Consider the following 15,863-nt stretch of genomic DNA (forward strand, 5'->3'; position numbering starts at 1 on the left):
TTTTTCACAAGCGTAACATGCTGTGAATATCTCAGAGAGAGAGAGAGAGAGAGAGAGAGAGAGACGGAGACATTCTACTCATCTCTGTCTATCTGGCAAGAACACTAACTTTACTGTCTTCCATGTTGATTTTTCACGACTGGTCATGATTCAATTTTCGGGCGGTTTTCCCTAGTGAGTGTCGAGACCTGTTTCATGAGAACCATGGTTCATATTGTTGCCAATATAGTTTGAAAGTCACACAATTTTACTGTGGGTATTCCTATAGATGATAGCAGACGACAGATTTATCAGAAACTGTTTTAAAACTAGCACAAGTTGTTATTACACAAACATAATTTTTGTAATCATCAAGAATCATATTTTAGTATTCTATTGACTTTATGTACAACTGGTTAGTACTTTTCTAACAAAAGTTTCTGTGAATATACATGTTTTTCCAATAATAATTATATATAAATATTACAATTTTATAATAGAAAAATTTTCATGTAAATGGAAGTAATATACAGGATGTTTTAGAAAAGATTCCGATCTTAAGACTTAAAGATCTTATAACATTCACCAAATAAAAAATATCTAATCGACATATCTTTCGACATAAAATCAACTTTTATTGTTTATTAGCGTTGGATACCATAAGTGAGTCTTTTCGCAATACATTGAATTATATAGTTAATGAAAGCGACCGTATTCACTAGTATGTAAGTAGTACTTATATACATAATACTATCCTACATACTTAGTTCAGTTTATCATTCTTTAGAAGTCTCTTTAATGTTACGCATAATTGCTTGACAGTGTATTTTTTCAAAATTTGGAAGACAACGAATAATTTTACATGCAGACTATTATGAAAACCACTTACGATTTATACAATTATGTATATTCATATAAACTCGGAATAATTGAGTTGAATTCCACAATGACGAGTTAAATCATTTAAATGCCAAAAATTAAAGGATGGATGTTACGGATAATGTTGATGGAGCTTTAGATCCTCGAATACAGGTAATTATCTTTATAAAAATAATTTTTCCATTTGTTTTGCTTATGCCAATAAATATATATTTTTTTAAAGTTATAGGTTATATGCGTAAATAAATGATTACTAAATGCAAACGTAATGCCTAATACAGCCTGGTACCATGTTCCACTTTGCTTTCACTTCATTTTCATTCTCAACGTTTGTCAAATAATAAATGTATATATCTAATAGTAGTTATTTAATTGTAGATTATTATTTTGATAATGTTCTTAAAATAGTTGTTTAATATATAATATCTATTGTTGCAAACAATGTATAACGTGTAGTTATTTTTATTTCCTTAATGTTATTTGTTAATATCTTGTCTTTATTATAATAATAATTATTATTATTTTAACGAATAATTTGTAAATAGTAATTTATACAAATTAAAATTATTATTTGATCTATAATTTATCAAATGTAAAAATTGTCTGCTGGAATTCACTGTTTTTTATTAAATAGGAAATATGTAATTATAAATATTAAAATCTTTGTAATAGTAAAAGTATCAACCACTAAGAAATAAAAAGAATAGAAATTATATAATAATTAAAATAATTAGAAATACTTCCATGAAATTTAACTATATATAAAAAAGAATATCTCAAAGAATATATGAAATCCAGTTATAATTTTTTATAACATTGAAAATACAAAATACTAATATGTTGCATATTAGACAAAATTATATATAGCATATAGAAATTGTCATTAAAAAGTAAGTGCCACAAAATTATTCAGTATAAATCATTTTGAATTTTTAGATTGAGTTAGAGAATTTGAACGATGCAACAGATGATATAAATAAACTTGAAACTGAATTGGATGTAAGTATTAATTCTTTCAGACAATGAAGTTAAAAGCTTTTTGTACTTTGTGTATAAGCTATATTAGGATATTGATTAAATGATTTTACATAACATTTATGATGTTCAATTTGTATATAAATGTATTAGTTTTTTTTTTAATAATATTTAATTCTTAATGATATATAATATTTATTGTTCAGGAAGCTCACACTGCTTTTAGGCAACTATTATCTGAAACTACCAAAAGATTAAAGGAAATATTAAATAAGGTAGGAAATAGTTGCGTTGAAAAAGCAAGGTGTTATTATGAAGCACTTGAAGTGGCACGTCAAGCTCAGGTGAGACCATAATTAAAATATTTATTAAATTTTGAGATATAATTGAGCAAAATTTGATACAGATAAAATGTCAACAACAAGCTCAACTATTCCAAAGAGCAAGCGAAATTCATGTGGCCGCAAAAGAAACTGTGGCATTAGCCGAGAGTAGATTTATGTCACATCAACATGAATGGAATTTTGATCAAGCATGGCAGGATATGCTAAATCATGCAACGCTTAAAGTAAATATGATAAATTAATAAACATTAAACTGTATAATAAAAAAAAAATGGTGATGATTATGTTAAAACATGTACATATGAATATGATGAAGAAAGAATAAAAATTAAAGTTCAGTTCAGTTAATTTTGATTATATTATGACTTAGGTTATGGACGCTGAAAATCAAAAAGCAGAATGTGGTAGAGAACATTACAGAAGGGCAGTATTGTTTCATAATGCTGAGAAAAGATTGTTACAACTAGAGGAAAAACATCGTCGTTCCATAATAAAAGCGCGACCATATTTCGAAGTCAAAGCACAGTGTGATCAAATGTTAGCAACTCAGAAAGAACGAGTCGAATGTTTACAAAAAGCAATACAAGATGCAAAGACTAATTATGCCACAAGTCTCCGTAGGTTGGAAGAAATTAGTAATCAAATACATCAACAGCGTCGAGATTATGGTATATACTACTTCATATTATTTTGATCAATAATTCTTTATAGTTAAATTTTTTAACTTTATGTTAATTATATCTTTTAAATCGCATTTACAGATTTTATAGCTAACGGACCCAGAGAACCAGGCGTTGGTGCAGAATTGGTTAGTCCACAAAAGACTTCAAACTATGATGTAGAATTTAACCAATTAAGTGGCAGTAAAATAAAGGATTTCATGAATAATCAACTAAAGAAATATAATAGGATACAAGATTATGATGTGAGTAAATACTTTATTATGTTTTTGTTATAAAAATTTGTGCATTGATAAACATCAATTCTTAATTGTTCCTTGTATTACAGAATGATTATCAGTTACAAGAAGATACTGAAAATCTTGGGAAAAGATCGGTTGATGGAAGCGAAGCAATATCTTCTCAATGGGAGTTTGAGCTAGGAGCTAACATAGAAAATTTGAATAATTTATCTGTCAAGAATTCTGTGCTTGATCATGATAGTAAAAACGAAAGTATGTCTGATTTACATTTCTATAACGAGGAAAATGCAAAATCAAATAATTTCATACAAGAATTAAACTATAAACTTTTGCAAGATACAGATCATTTCATGCAAAATTTAAGTCAATCAAAAAAATTATTAAATGATTTTCAAATGTTGAAAAATTCATTTGTAAATACGCGTTTAACGAAACATTTTGAAGAATCAAATTCAGTAAAACGTGAAGTTATTGATTCAGTAATGTTAAACAAACATAAAAGTAATTTAAAGAATTGTGTATCGAAATCGTTAAATAATACTCCTATAAAAACAAATATACTTAATTTCAGCTCGAAATTTACAGAAATGAGTATACGTCAATGTATAGCAAAATATGTGCCAAATAATGTTTTCAATTTTGGTTTTAGTAATAACAAATCTCAAAGTAGCAGCGATATTAATTTATCTTTAAATCTTGATACCAATTCCATAGAAAAACAACAAAGTTTAGATGATATTATAGATCATAAGACTGATCGTGAGAATCTCAAATTTGATAATGTTACAAATTTAGAATATAATAATACATTGAAAATAAAAGAAGCTAATGATAATGGCCTAAATAACGCAAAAAAAGTCTATGATGCACAATTTAATGACTTTAACAGGATAAATTTACAACCGAAGTTTAGATCTAATTCTACACATTTCTTATCTTTTAGTGCCAGCTTATCGCCAATAGAAGTAAAATCTATTGATTTATCAAGTGAAAAGTCTTTGAATAGAAATTTAACTGATTGTAATCAATCTGTTCCAAAACCAAAAGAAGAGCAATTAAGTGTTAATGAATTACCATTATTGTCACTATTTGAGGAAGGTAATTCCTTGATCAATAGTAAAACTAAAAGTTTTAGTATGATTAATTTAGGTGAAAACCGAAATTTCGTACTATCGGGTGACTTACGTTTAAATAATGCAAAAAGCACAGAAAAATTGGCAAACTTGAAAGATGGTTTCTTTCTTAAGTCTACAAGATAAAGAATAAAAATTACAATCAAGTGAAACAAATGTGATATATTATAAATTTTATAATTTTTTAAATAAGTTTAAACATAATTTCATAAATGGAATTGTACTATTTTTTACTTTGAATCATATACAAAAGTTCAATAATATTGATTGTATAAATTTTGTTTGACAAGTAGCTATAAAATAGAAATAAATATGAATTATTTATCAAAAAAGAAATTTATAAAAAGTAATTACATAAAAACAACATTTTATTAGTGCAAAATGTATGCAAATCTCATGCATATCAAATATAGCAACTTAATTTGGACTTTAAAAATGTATATATAAAAAAAGACGTTATTTCAAGAAATTTGTATCTTCATGGTAACATTTTGTAACAAGTACATAATCCATACTTATGTTCAATTATATTCATTAAATTATTTTTCATTATGGTTTATTGCTAGCGCACTTTATTAATTATATATATTGCTTTTCTCAATTCTCTATGTTTATTGCAGAATTTTCATGTTATAGAAAATTGTATATTTATGATTCAAATTGAAAAATATTTTGTTTCTATGTAGAAAAAGTGATATCAATTTTTATAAGAATGTAATCAATTAAAATTGTATCTAAATACGTATGTAAAAGATGTGTAATTTTTGTCAGCAAAAATTTTAAAATTAATTTTGTTATGTAGAATTTATATTTATTATACAGACTTCTTACTTCATTTTTAATTTATATAATTGTACAATAATTTTCGTTTTCATATTAAGTTTTTAGGCAATCTTCCTTGGTGCCGTATAATTTATTAAAAGCTTTTTCTTGTACAGCATAATTTTAGAATAATACAATTATTATAAAATTATCTGAAATTAATCAAATTAATTTACATTTAATTCCTTTATATTAAAAATTTGCAATTTCTTACCGATTTTAATAATTAAATGCAAAACTTATGAATGCCATTAATAATATCGATTTGTCATCTATGATTTAATAGAAATTCATTTGTATTTTTTTATGTAAATATTGTATACATATTTCTAGATTTAGATAATAAAAATTGTATTGGCCTGTAATTCTTTTTTACTTGAGCTATGTATGGTACCATTTCCTGAACTGAGAATATAATTTTTATATTTTAAGATAATAATTAAAATTAACGTTAGTATTTAGTAGGATTTTCGTTTTGTAAGATTTTCAATCTTGTATATTTACATGTATATATAACTTTTGTGTTACATATAAATATACCAATTTTAACATTAATATTTAATTTGTTGATGGTTATATTATATAAATTTGTACTTATATTATAAATAATATTATTAGGGACGACGTAGATAAAATAATTGGCATAAATTTTTGGTAATTATTAAATTATCTTTTCGATGAGAATTTGAAAAAATGAAATAAATAAAATTTTAAATAAAGATAATAAAAATAGGAAAGACAATAATACTCGTCAACATCGTTAAATATATTTCTAATCTTCAAAGGGTAGTCAAATATTTGAAGGTTTCGAGAAGTGACAAAGGAGATAGATGTCAAAATGGTTTTTCAAATCTAATCGGCAAATCATACGTATCGAAGTTTACATCGTCAATGTACGTAAAACGTTTTTAAGTAGTAAATTGCAGCGAACGGAAAACAAAAGCTTTCATTAACGAACATTTTATATGCACGTTTAAATTATCCCTTTATTCGAAAATATTGGAAATATTGAAATTGTTCATGAATTTATGGAAGTCAAGAAAATTGAAGAATTTTCCTGGAATTAATAATACAATATTGATTATATACTTAGCAATACTTTGAAATTTGGTAATTATCTGACTTTTTCACTGTGAAAATCTCTTATTGCTATTTTATAAATATTACATATATAATTTGCATAAAATTTGAATTTTCTTTTCTCATTTGTCTTTTCACGTATAAATAAAAACATAATAAGTAAAATATAATAAATATAATACATATAAAATAAAAATACAAATAAAAAATTTGTAATGTTTATAAAAAAAATTGAAATCAAAGTATTATTCTTTTTAATTTTATAAAAATTGTAATTTTATAACTAATATTAAATAAGTAAAAAATATTCATCGGTTAATTACTTATATAGTTACATTTTTCATATTGAAATTTTGGAAATTATAACTTTGTCTGGAATGAAAAAATATATATGTTTGTATTTTCCTATAACTTTTTCAAATTAATCTTGCGATGATTATATACATTTATTTTGATAGAACAATAAAGAAAAAATGCATGAATTAAGTTAGCAAAAGTTATAATGATATCCGTAACATTTTGTAGTAAAGAAAGCGAGCTACGACGAAACACGATATACAAAATTGAAGAAGTATCGTTCAAAGTGATATACGAGCTGACTTGAGAATCCAAAGAAAAAGATGGAAAAAGAAAATCAGCGAGCTAATAAAGCAAACTGCAATTCGATAAAAAATCAGAACGAGGCACGTGACTTAGTATTCAAGGGAAGCCAGATTCGAAATTGTGAATAAATAGATTGAATTTCATTTTAATTTTTCACCACTAGAATTCCCTTTCAAAGAAGAAACTAATTTATATCTTAAATTTACAAGAAATTTTTTTTACTTATTTTAAATACACCATTTTTTATAAAAATATATTTTACATATGCGGTTACTAATTTGAATAAAATTACGAGACATTTATTTAAATAAATGAAAAATCAATTTTAATTAAAAATTACTTTTATATTTTATATTTAGATTTTTTATATAATTAATTTAAAAAATAATTGCGCGAACTTACATTTAGTTTAATCTGGTTAAAACTTACATTTGGTTTAATCTACAATAGAATGGAATACAAAATATTAAATGAAGAAAGTATATTTTGAATTGTTTTTTTATTTTAAAAGTAATAATTTACAATTTGGTTAAATGTAACAGTAGCATGAAAGAATTCTTTCAGCGTGAAGAACTAAAAGAACAGAATGACGGAAAGAGGATACAAGAAAACAAAAATTTTAGAATTCTAACCGTGAAGGAAAAAGAACTAAATTGCGAAGATGACAGGAAAAAAGGCGGCGAGCTAGAAAACACGATACTTGGATTCTGTGCTATTTGTCTTGAAAATATAAATTCTAATGTTAGTCAGAATGTTCCTTGTTCTAATGAGCATACTTTATGTCAACGTTGTATTCAACATTTTGCACTGCAATCAGGTTATTTAACATAATTTTCTAAAATTAATATTTCAGTAATTGTTAAAAATAAAAATAAACCAATGATAAATATTATTAAAAGTAGTATGGTTTATTGTTAGCAATATAATTAAGTATATAATAATTTTAGTTTTTCTGCAAAGTATTCTACTTCATCTTATTGGAGATTTAATAATTTAACAATTCTAGTACAATTATAGTATACATAATTTTTATTCTATCTTTTTAAATCTTCAATAAAATGATAGCATATGAAACAATTTGTAAAAATTAAAATTATATTATTAACAATAAACCATATAAAAAATCTGTAACTGAAGTTCCATATTTCATAAAAAGGTGTATATTTTCATATTATTTTTGTATTTCATCTAATCAATTAATGCAATAAATTAACGGAGTACTTTCTGAAATTACAAATATTTATATTTCAGATCCTGGCTGCATTCTTTGTTATACACAGTGCCAACAATCAAACATGAATTTATTGCAAGAAAGCAATATCAGCTTGAATTCCACATATACACATATGAAAAAGATGCAAATTTCACAACAGGAATCAGACTATTATTCAAAACATCATCAAAGATTGCGGCAGTACGATCCTATCAACATTGAACAATTATATACCAAATCTTGGAATCAGAATTACTCTCATATGCTACAAAATTTCGATAGAAATACATTAACATATTACCATAATGATTTTGAAGATACTTCTGATTATGAACAAGTTAGAAACCAAAATAATACGAGCGGAGAACGAAGTAGAAATTGTGATAAAGAAAAACAGCGACAAAGTTATTGTAACTTATTTAAAAGAAGAAATGTAGAGTCATATATGTTAGAAGCAAAAGTCAACGGACAAATTACCGCAGAATGTTCTCGTAGACCGATCCGGTGCCCACGAATTGATTGTGCTATAAATGTAGCTTTCTCAGCATTGACGCATCATTTTATCTTTGATCATCCAGAGGTACCTATCTTGAATGTAGAACCAGGTATCAAAAGTACACTCATCGTCAGTTTTAGTGCCTTATCTTCCAACACTAGTCGGTGCCTGGCTCTTCTTTTAGTTTCTGGCAAACTTTCGTGAGTATAAACAAGTATATTTAAATTATTAGTAATTACTTAAATTATTAGTATTATTACACAAAAATGAAAATTTTTTATTTAAGTAGAAAAAAATATCAAGTATTTGTATGTTTAAAAATCATTACTATTAACAATATAAAAAAAATAATTTAGAAAAAGTTTGCCTTTGAAACAATAAGTATTATGATTATGTAACAATTTGTGAGATATATCTACTGATATATGAATATATCATGTATGATACATATGGCTTTATTGTATTTATATTAGAATGATTCTACAAAATATGTTTTGAAAGTTGTTTAATTATTTTTTTATTCTTAATAGTAAAGAAAAGACTTTTGACATACAGATGTATTAAGGAGAATTTCAAATATTTAAATAATGCATTTGATTAACATTAAATCTTTATACCAAGAGAACCTATTGCAAAATTATTTAATGGTAGTCAAATCAACCCAAAATATCGAAATCGTTTACCATTATCAGTGCTGGCTGCTCGGCTACATTGTACAGACCAATATATATCTAACGAGAAAATTAATAAAAAAAAAGATTTTCATGAAAAAAATATAATAATCGCTTGGGTTGCTGGGCTGGATATTGGAAATACAACAGACAAACTTTTATGTAGTATTCAGGTATATTATATGATTGATAAAAAAGTTCAGTTGAATAAAAGATTAATACCTATGTACATGATAAATGATATGCATATCGACTACTTCCACAACAGGCTGTGGACAAGATTGATAATGAAGGCTTACGTTGCCTAACATACACAGGTCCAGTGAATTCATTAAGAACAGCACAATGTCCTCAAGACATTTATTCAACAGGTGATTGTATAGTTCTGCATGAAGGTCTCCTCAGTCACATTACATCAGATTGTGCTACACTTAATGTTAATGTTACTGTACATTAAATATATTACAAAATTTACGTACATATATAATTAAATTCCAATTTATCCCCCCCCCCCCATTAACATTATTAATGATTATACTTACACAGAGAAAATTGTATCTCTGATGTCTATCCAAATTTTTGAATACCGTTTGGAGTGTAATACTATGTAATAGTATATTATTATTTGAATACATGTATAAAATGCAAAAAGATAAAAAAGTATGTCTAATATGTTATAAACTCGTCATAGCAGGAGGCCGTGCATACGCTTTTGGAATAAATCCATATTTTCGAGTTTTAGGCGCATATGCCCACAACCAACCATCTACAGTTTGATTTCCTAAATCTGCATATATCCAATCGGCTCTTCTCACAGATAAATCATCTGGCGCCTGCGCCTTATAATCATAAAGTACAACTAATTCTGTGCCATTTGTCTCATCTCGAAAATCTCGCAAACCTTTTTGCTGTAATGACTCATTTCCTGACATATTGTTATTTCCTTTTCCTTAAAATAACATAATAAAAAATCGAGATTAATTAAATTGTTAAGAATATACAAATGAAAATTCTGAATATTATTATATAACATTGAAATTAACATAAACTTCTTTCATGTATATATATTTAAAATTGTAAACTGTAAATAAATCTGAACTTAAGTTTTTTCGCGTTTTATTAACGTTAATTTTCATAAAAAAGGAGCGAAGACCAACCTAAACCATGTGTTTCTGTAGATGTTGTAGCTACTGTAGTAGTAGTGGTAGTTGTAGTAGTTGTTGCATATGAATGGAGAACATGTCCTGGATATACAAATCCAGATGGTACAAATCCTTCATTACCATCACAATGTCTAAGTACCCAAAACCAGTCAGGATCATCTCGATTGAGTACAGTTACAAATTCACCTCTTTCTACACTAACATCATTTTCATCTCTAGCCACGAAAGTGTAAAGTACAATATATCTCCCAGCTGATGGATCCTGTAACATGCATTATAGAAATAAAATATTATGTATCTTTCTGAAAATTAGTAAATTCTAAAGATTATACAAACTATACAAGTTATTTTCTTGTGCAGTATTCATAATATATAAATTTAGAAGATTTGTATACATACCTTAAAGAAAGGATGTACATCTGGCTGAGAGGATATAGTTTGAATAGAATTTTGAGACTGTGTGATGTTAGATCGATTAACATTCACATCAGCAGTGGTGACATTACGAGCATAACTTTCACAGTCTGATGCTGATCCTGTGTCAGTTTGTTGCGTATCTACAATTTGTGAACGACCTGTACCAGCAAAATCACAATCAGTATCATTAGATCTTGGTAATTTCTTTTTCACATTATTCATAAGAGTAGCAAGTGTTAATTCAGCAAGCTGAGACGTATAAGGTGCACAATACGAATGCGGAACAAAACCTTCCATACGTGTATCAGCTGCTATTACATATACCCAGTCATTCTCTCTATATAAAACATTTACAACCTAAAACATGCAAGAAATAAAACAAAATAACACAAATAAATATGTAAGGATGAAGTTAAATAACAAATTTTATAAATAATAATATTTATAAACACAAAACAAATATAAAAACATGAAGTTAGAAGACATGAAGTAAACAAGTAACAGACACAGTGAAGAACAACGTTATTCACATATATAAAGACACATTATAAAAATTGCTAACCTGGCCTCGTTTTACTTGGAGTTCATCGTCAACACATGGTGTAAAATCATGAACAATAACCATCTTACTATCTGGTGACAGACCATTTTCTTTTTCTATACCTACTCGGACCAATGTCTCAATACTAGCACTTCCTGTTATACGACCAGGAGGCAATGGTACTTTTGTCCCTAAACCAAGTCCTGTACTGCCACCACCAGCGCAATCTTTCTCCAAATTAAAGTTGTGTACTCCTGCTGTAATATAAAGTTCAAAATTTTTACTGCTATATTTCCTCCTTCATATTCAGAGTAAGGTGGCTAACTTTGTCACTTTGAATTACACTAAAATAAATAGCATAATTTCTTTTGCTATATAAAAAGATGTTTCAAATGAAAGTTATATGAAATTATGGTGTTATACAATTATTTTATATTATTATTATCAAGATTGTTTTATATATATAATATGTAACATATTTGATCCTGTAATTCAAAGTAGTTAGCAGAGTTAAGTAACTCATTTATTATATAATACACATAAAAACAGGATAAATTTATGTTACAAGACAATAAATAGTTTATAAGGATATAAGAATCTAAAAGAATTTTGGGATATAGAATAGTGCATAATTATATATAAAAAGACTATTATGTGTTCATTACTTAAGATAATAATATATTTAAAAATGACTATGAACTTCAATAATAAACTTGTTAATTCTCAATATTTTTATTTAATATATTCTTATTGTTCAATATATATAAGAAAATTTTAACCATATTTTCAGTAAAATTTCAAGCTTAAATATTTTCTTTCCGCTCAATAAATATTTAATTATTATAAACAATGAAAAGTAATTATATATAGACGCAATTTTAATAAATATATGTAACAGCTCATATATGTATACATACAGTGTGTTTTATATATTACATTTTTAATAGAAAATAAGATTGAAAGATATCTTTACAAAATTATTTGATATTTTATTACTCACGTTTCTTTTTCTTTCCTCGACGTATGCGAACCGGACACAAAAAAGCCATTATACTTTTTTAAAGTTCAGACAAAATTATATTTCCAGAACATGAATCGTTCGATGCAAGGTATTACTGAGGTAAAGCATAACAAGGGGTAAATATATTAAACATTTCAGTAAAAATGATCCGCTCTTCTCACATTTTAAAAATTATATCGGTATTTCAAACATTTTAGTACTTATTAGTGCGAATACGGTATAAAGGTATAATCGTGGGTATAACGGTAAAATCTCGAACCAGAAACACAATTACTCCTTCGTTCTCCTGAAGGATTTTAGATGAAGATGAAACTGAAATTTAGATATTCATAGTCGTGAATGCAACAGGTAGACGGCGCTTCAGCAAATATACTATTGTATAACAATATGTCAAACAAATGTTTGTTTATATTGTTCAAAATATGCATCTTTCGAAAGAAGGTTTCTTATAAATAAGAAAATTCGTTATCCCATTTTATTGATAGGTGGTTATTTTTTAAATATTGGTATTTTTAATAGTACAGTTTGAACGTACAAGTATAAAATTTATTGCTTATTTTAAATTATGCAGATATTATGAATACATAAAGATGTTATTCGACAAACGCATTTAAGATTAATATAATACATATAATTATTTATACGATCATATAGATAGCTTATTATTGTAAACTTACGGTGCCATGTACGTTCCAACTGAAATATAAAAGTTATTTTTATATATAAATTTTATAATAAATGATTGTATAATTACAATTAATTACGAATATTCTGGTTTATAATATAATTCGTCAAGAACTTAAATAATATATACCTGGTATTCAACTTTTGCAGTAATTTAAAAATATAAAAAAAAAGATTTATAAAGAGTAATACTTTAAATTATTTTTGGTTAATGAATATATATTGATATGTGAGTATATATGTATATAACAAATTTGATACAAAAATTACATAGATTAAATAATATGTAATACTGAATTTTTTAAGTCAATAAATAAATAAAATAAAAATGCTTAATAATTTCCCAAATTTACATATATGAGAAACAAGAATACCTTTACTACATAATAAAAATAAGATACTCGTGAAAATAAATTGTGATTCTATTTTTGGATAAATTATTATGATATAAATACTAATAAGTTTAATGAAAAGAAATCGAAGCAATAACATGAAAAGAATCTTATTTAATCGAAACGTCGTTTATTATCTCAATTAATATAAATGACGATAATAGCCTTATCTATAACAATTTTCCCTCATATACATTCAACAATGAGTATTTTTTTGGAAAATAATTATATATACATTTACCCTACAATTATGCCAAAAATCAGATCAATACTGGAGCTATATTTCATATATCCATCGTTATATATCGACCCATAAGAATATGGAATTCGTCGTTCGAATATAGAAATTCGATCATATAAAAATTCAAGATAATGTTTAAAGTGATTAGAAAATTGTATAATGTTAAATTGTTCTAAACCGCTTTCATTATTTTTTTTTTTATAGTTAGATAGTATTATTCAAAAGTTCAACACTATATAAGTACGTTATCAGAGACATGGCCTTACATATATTAAAGATTCTGATAGTAAAACATTTTCGAAAGTCTTATATATTTAAAAAAAAATTTAGAATATTGGAGAAGCCATCCATATATTTCTTTTGTCACTTTTGCACCTTTTTTGTTGTAAAATATACAAAATTCAAATAAAACATCAAATTTTGTACTTTCATATTGCACTTCTTTTATGTATTTAATTTCTTATGAGTATTCGTTAATTATGTAGTGTACGAAACACATTTACAGTTGCTTACGAAAATATTCGAACACTTATAAAAAACTTTTATGAATATATTGTGTGCGTGATACAAGACATTTTAATATTTCGCTAACATTGTGATGAGATTTAGTTACCATGAGTATATTAGTAGTTTGAAATATATTAGAAAATGTACATAGAAGATACAAAATATGTAGTGCAATTTTTAACATTTATTATATATTCAAACGGTTATTCTCTCTCTCTCTCTCTCTCTCTCTTTCTCTCATGCTGCATATTAATTTTTTATTAAATATATGTTCGCAATAAATATCTTGTAACTTATATATACATTTTCAGATTAGTTTCAAATTTAACCAAGATAATAGTAATGTCTCATTACAGCGCTACTGCAATTTTTAAATGTTTTATATAATACATACAATATATATATATATATTACGTATATATATACGTAAAAGTTTTCTTTGACAAGTGTTGAAATACTTTCATGAGCTTCTGTACCTTTAACTCTATCATGCCATCTATCAAAGAGTAAGTGTAAGTTAAGAAAATAAACTATTGATAGCGTGCATGATAATTCACGCAAGAATCTCAGCACATTTTACTAGCATAATATACATACATACCACGTCCCCGGTAAATACAAATGGTTTCCATATTACTAGTCAATTAACATAGCCGATAGCTTCTGTTTGCTGTTTGTTTCACCGACAAAATAAATTCGAAGTCAGTCTGAAATAAAACGTTCTATTATCCTCGAAAGAGTGTGCACACTATTTATATATGTTAACAAGGATCAATAAACACACTAGTTATTATTACTAAATTCGATCATAAAGCAATATTTTACGCATATTTTATCTTATAATTATCACGTATAAGGTCGTTTAATTCTATGAAATAAATTGCGTCGAATAATAATGTTTTATTGCATCTGAATATTTAGCATAATGAACGCTTTATCTATCGCTCAATAGTTTATTTTCTTGAATCCTGGATTCATGGATATATAAAGAGAAAACAATGGGAAACTCGTTCGATTGGTATTTCATATCTACACCTAACATGAGCACGGAATTCTATTATAGCCTAGCATTTGAAATGAGAATCGAACGAGTTTTTTAATATTAATGTATTAATATACGCATATTGAATACAATATTGCGCACAATATTGAGCGTATGCGTATAATAATGCAATAATTATACTACAATTACTATTCACCCGCGCACACGATTACGTCTTCTCGTTTTTTCAAATTGAACTAAATGTATCATAACAGTAACGATATTTCTTATTTACGAAACACTTAATAACATCTCGTTTTATTTTTTATAAATCACCTTAATTAATTCAAGAGCCGACTGGCAGAATAATATCTATTCGAACGAACGAAATCCACATTAACGCGTTTTCGTGCATAAATGTTAATAAAGTCAGGCGTCGCATATTATGTATTTATTTGTAAACTTCCCATTTTTAACTTAAAATACATCACCCATTCGAAATTAAAATACATCTTTAGTCATGGCAGTTACATGATTCTTTTATCGAAATTTTTATACGCAGATCTCAGATATATGCAAAAAAATCGACCTTCCTATGCGATTCATACATGTACTATTTACCACAATATTCTAGTTATTCTATAATAAACCGAGTGTATGAAAATCATAAATTACTACACTGTTCACCTTAGGTGGGATGCTTATATTATTACAACAATACGATGTAACATACATGTCATATATATATATATATATATATATATATATATATATATATATATATATATATATATATCA

The 15,863-nt window shown here is 26.0% G+C and overlaps 3 protein-coding genes across 8 annotated transcripts; 2 read left to right on the forward strand and 1 right to left on the reverse strand.

Annotated features, from left to right (window-relative positions):
* The first annotated feature begins 699 nt into the window (after positions 1-699).
* On the forward strand, positions 700-5,008 carry LOC117242265. 3 transcript variants are annotated; one of them, XM_033508798.1, is made up of 8 exons: positions 700-1,011; positions 1,088-1,204; positions 1,795-1,857; positions 2,040-2,177; positions 2,240-2,401; positions 2,548-2,845; positions 2,939-3,102; positions 3,186-5,008. In XM_033508798.1, exons 2-8 carry the CDS (start codon positions 1,127-1,129, stop codon positions 4,356-4,358), a joined length of 2,076 nt encoding a protein of 691 aa, XP_033364689.1. In that variant the 5' UTR covers positions 700-1,011; positions 1,088-1,126; the 3' UTR covers positions 4,359-5,008. The 3 variants fall into 3 exon arrangements, with proteins under 3 accessions (XP_033364689.1, XP_033364688.1, XP_033364690.1); XM_033508797.1 differs by having other exon boundaries at positions 1,082-1,204; positions 3,186-5,007; XM_033508799.1 differs by lacking the exon at positions 1,088-1,204 and having other exon boundaries at positions 701-1,011; positions 3,186-5,006.
* Positions 4,614-9,595, forward strand: LOC117242238. The gene is made up of 5 exons (XM_033508743.1): positions 4,614-4,669; positions 7,238-7,554; positions 7,989-8,646; positions 9,068-9,290; positions 9,386-9,595. The coding sequence occupies exons 1-5, from the start codon at positions 4,614-4,616 to the stop codon at positions 9,572-9,574; spliced, it is 1,443 nt and encodes a 480-aa protein (XP_033364634.1). The 3' UTR covers positions 9,575-9,595.
* Positions 9,274-12,712, reverse strand: LOC117242266 (SH3 domain-containing protein Dlish). 4 transcript variants are annotated; one of them, XR_004495209.1, is made up of 6 exons: positions 12,239-12,712; positions 11,260-11,495; positions 10,680-11,054; positions 10,275-10,542; positions 9,660-10,066; positions 9,274-9,542 (listed from the first exon to the last, which is right to left on the reverse strand). XR_004495209.1 is itself a non-coding variant. In XM_033508801.1 (5 exons), the coding sequence occupies exons 1-5, from the start codon at positions 12,285-12,287 to the stop codon at positions 9,792-9,794; spliced, it is 1,203 nt and encodes a 400-aa protein (XP_033364692.1). In that variant the 5' UTR covers positions 12,288-12,712; the 3' UTR covers positions 9,274-9,791. The 4 variants fall into 4 exon arrangements, 1 of the variants encoding a protein (XP_033364692.1); XR_004495208.1 differs by having other exon boundaries at positions 9,274-9,547; positions 12,239-12,711; XR_004495207.1 differs by having other exon boundaries at positions 9,274-9,563; positions 12,239-12,711.
* Positions 12,713-15,863: the final 3,151 nt, after the last annotated feature.

Source organism: Bombus vosnesenskii, unplaced genomic scaffold (genome assembly GCF_011952255.1).
Source record: "Bombus vosnesenskii isolate JDL3184/JDL3185 unplaced genomic scaffold, Bvos_JDL3184-5_v1.1 scf7180000016272, whole genome shotgun sequence".
Lineage (NCBI taxonomy): Eukaryota > Metazoa > Arthropoda > Insecta > Hymenoptera > Apidae > Bombus > Bombus vosnesenskii.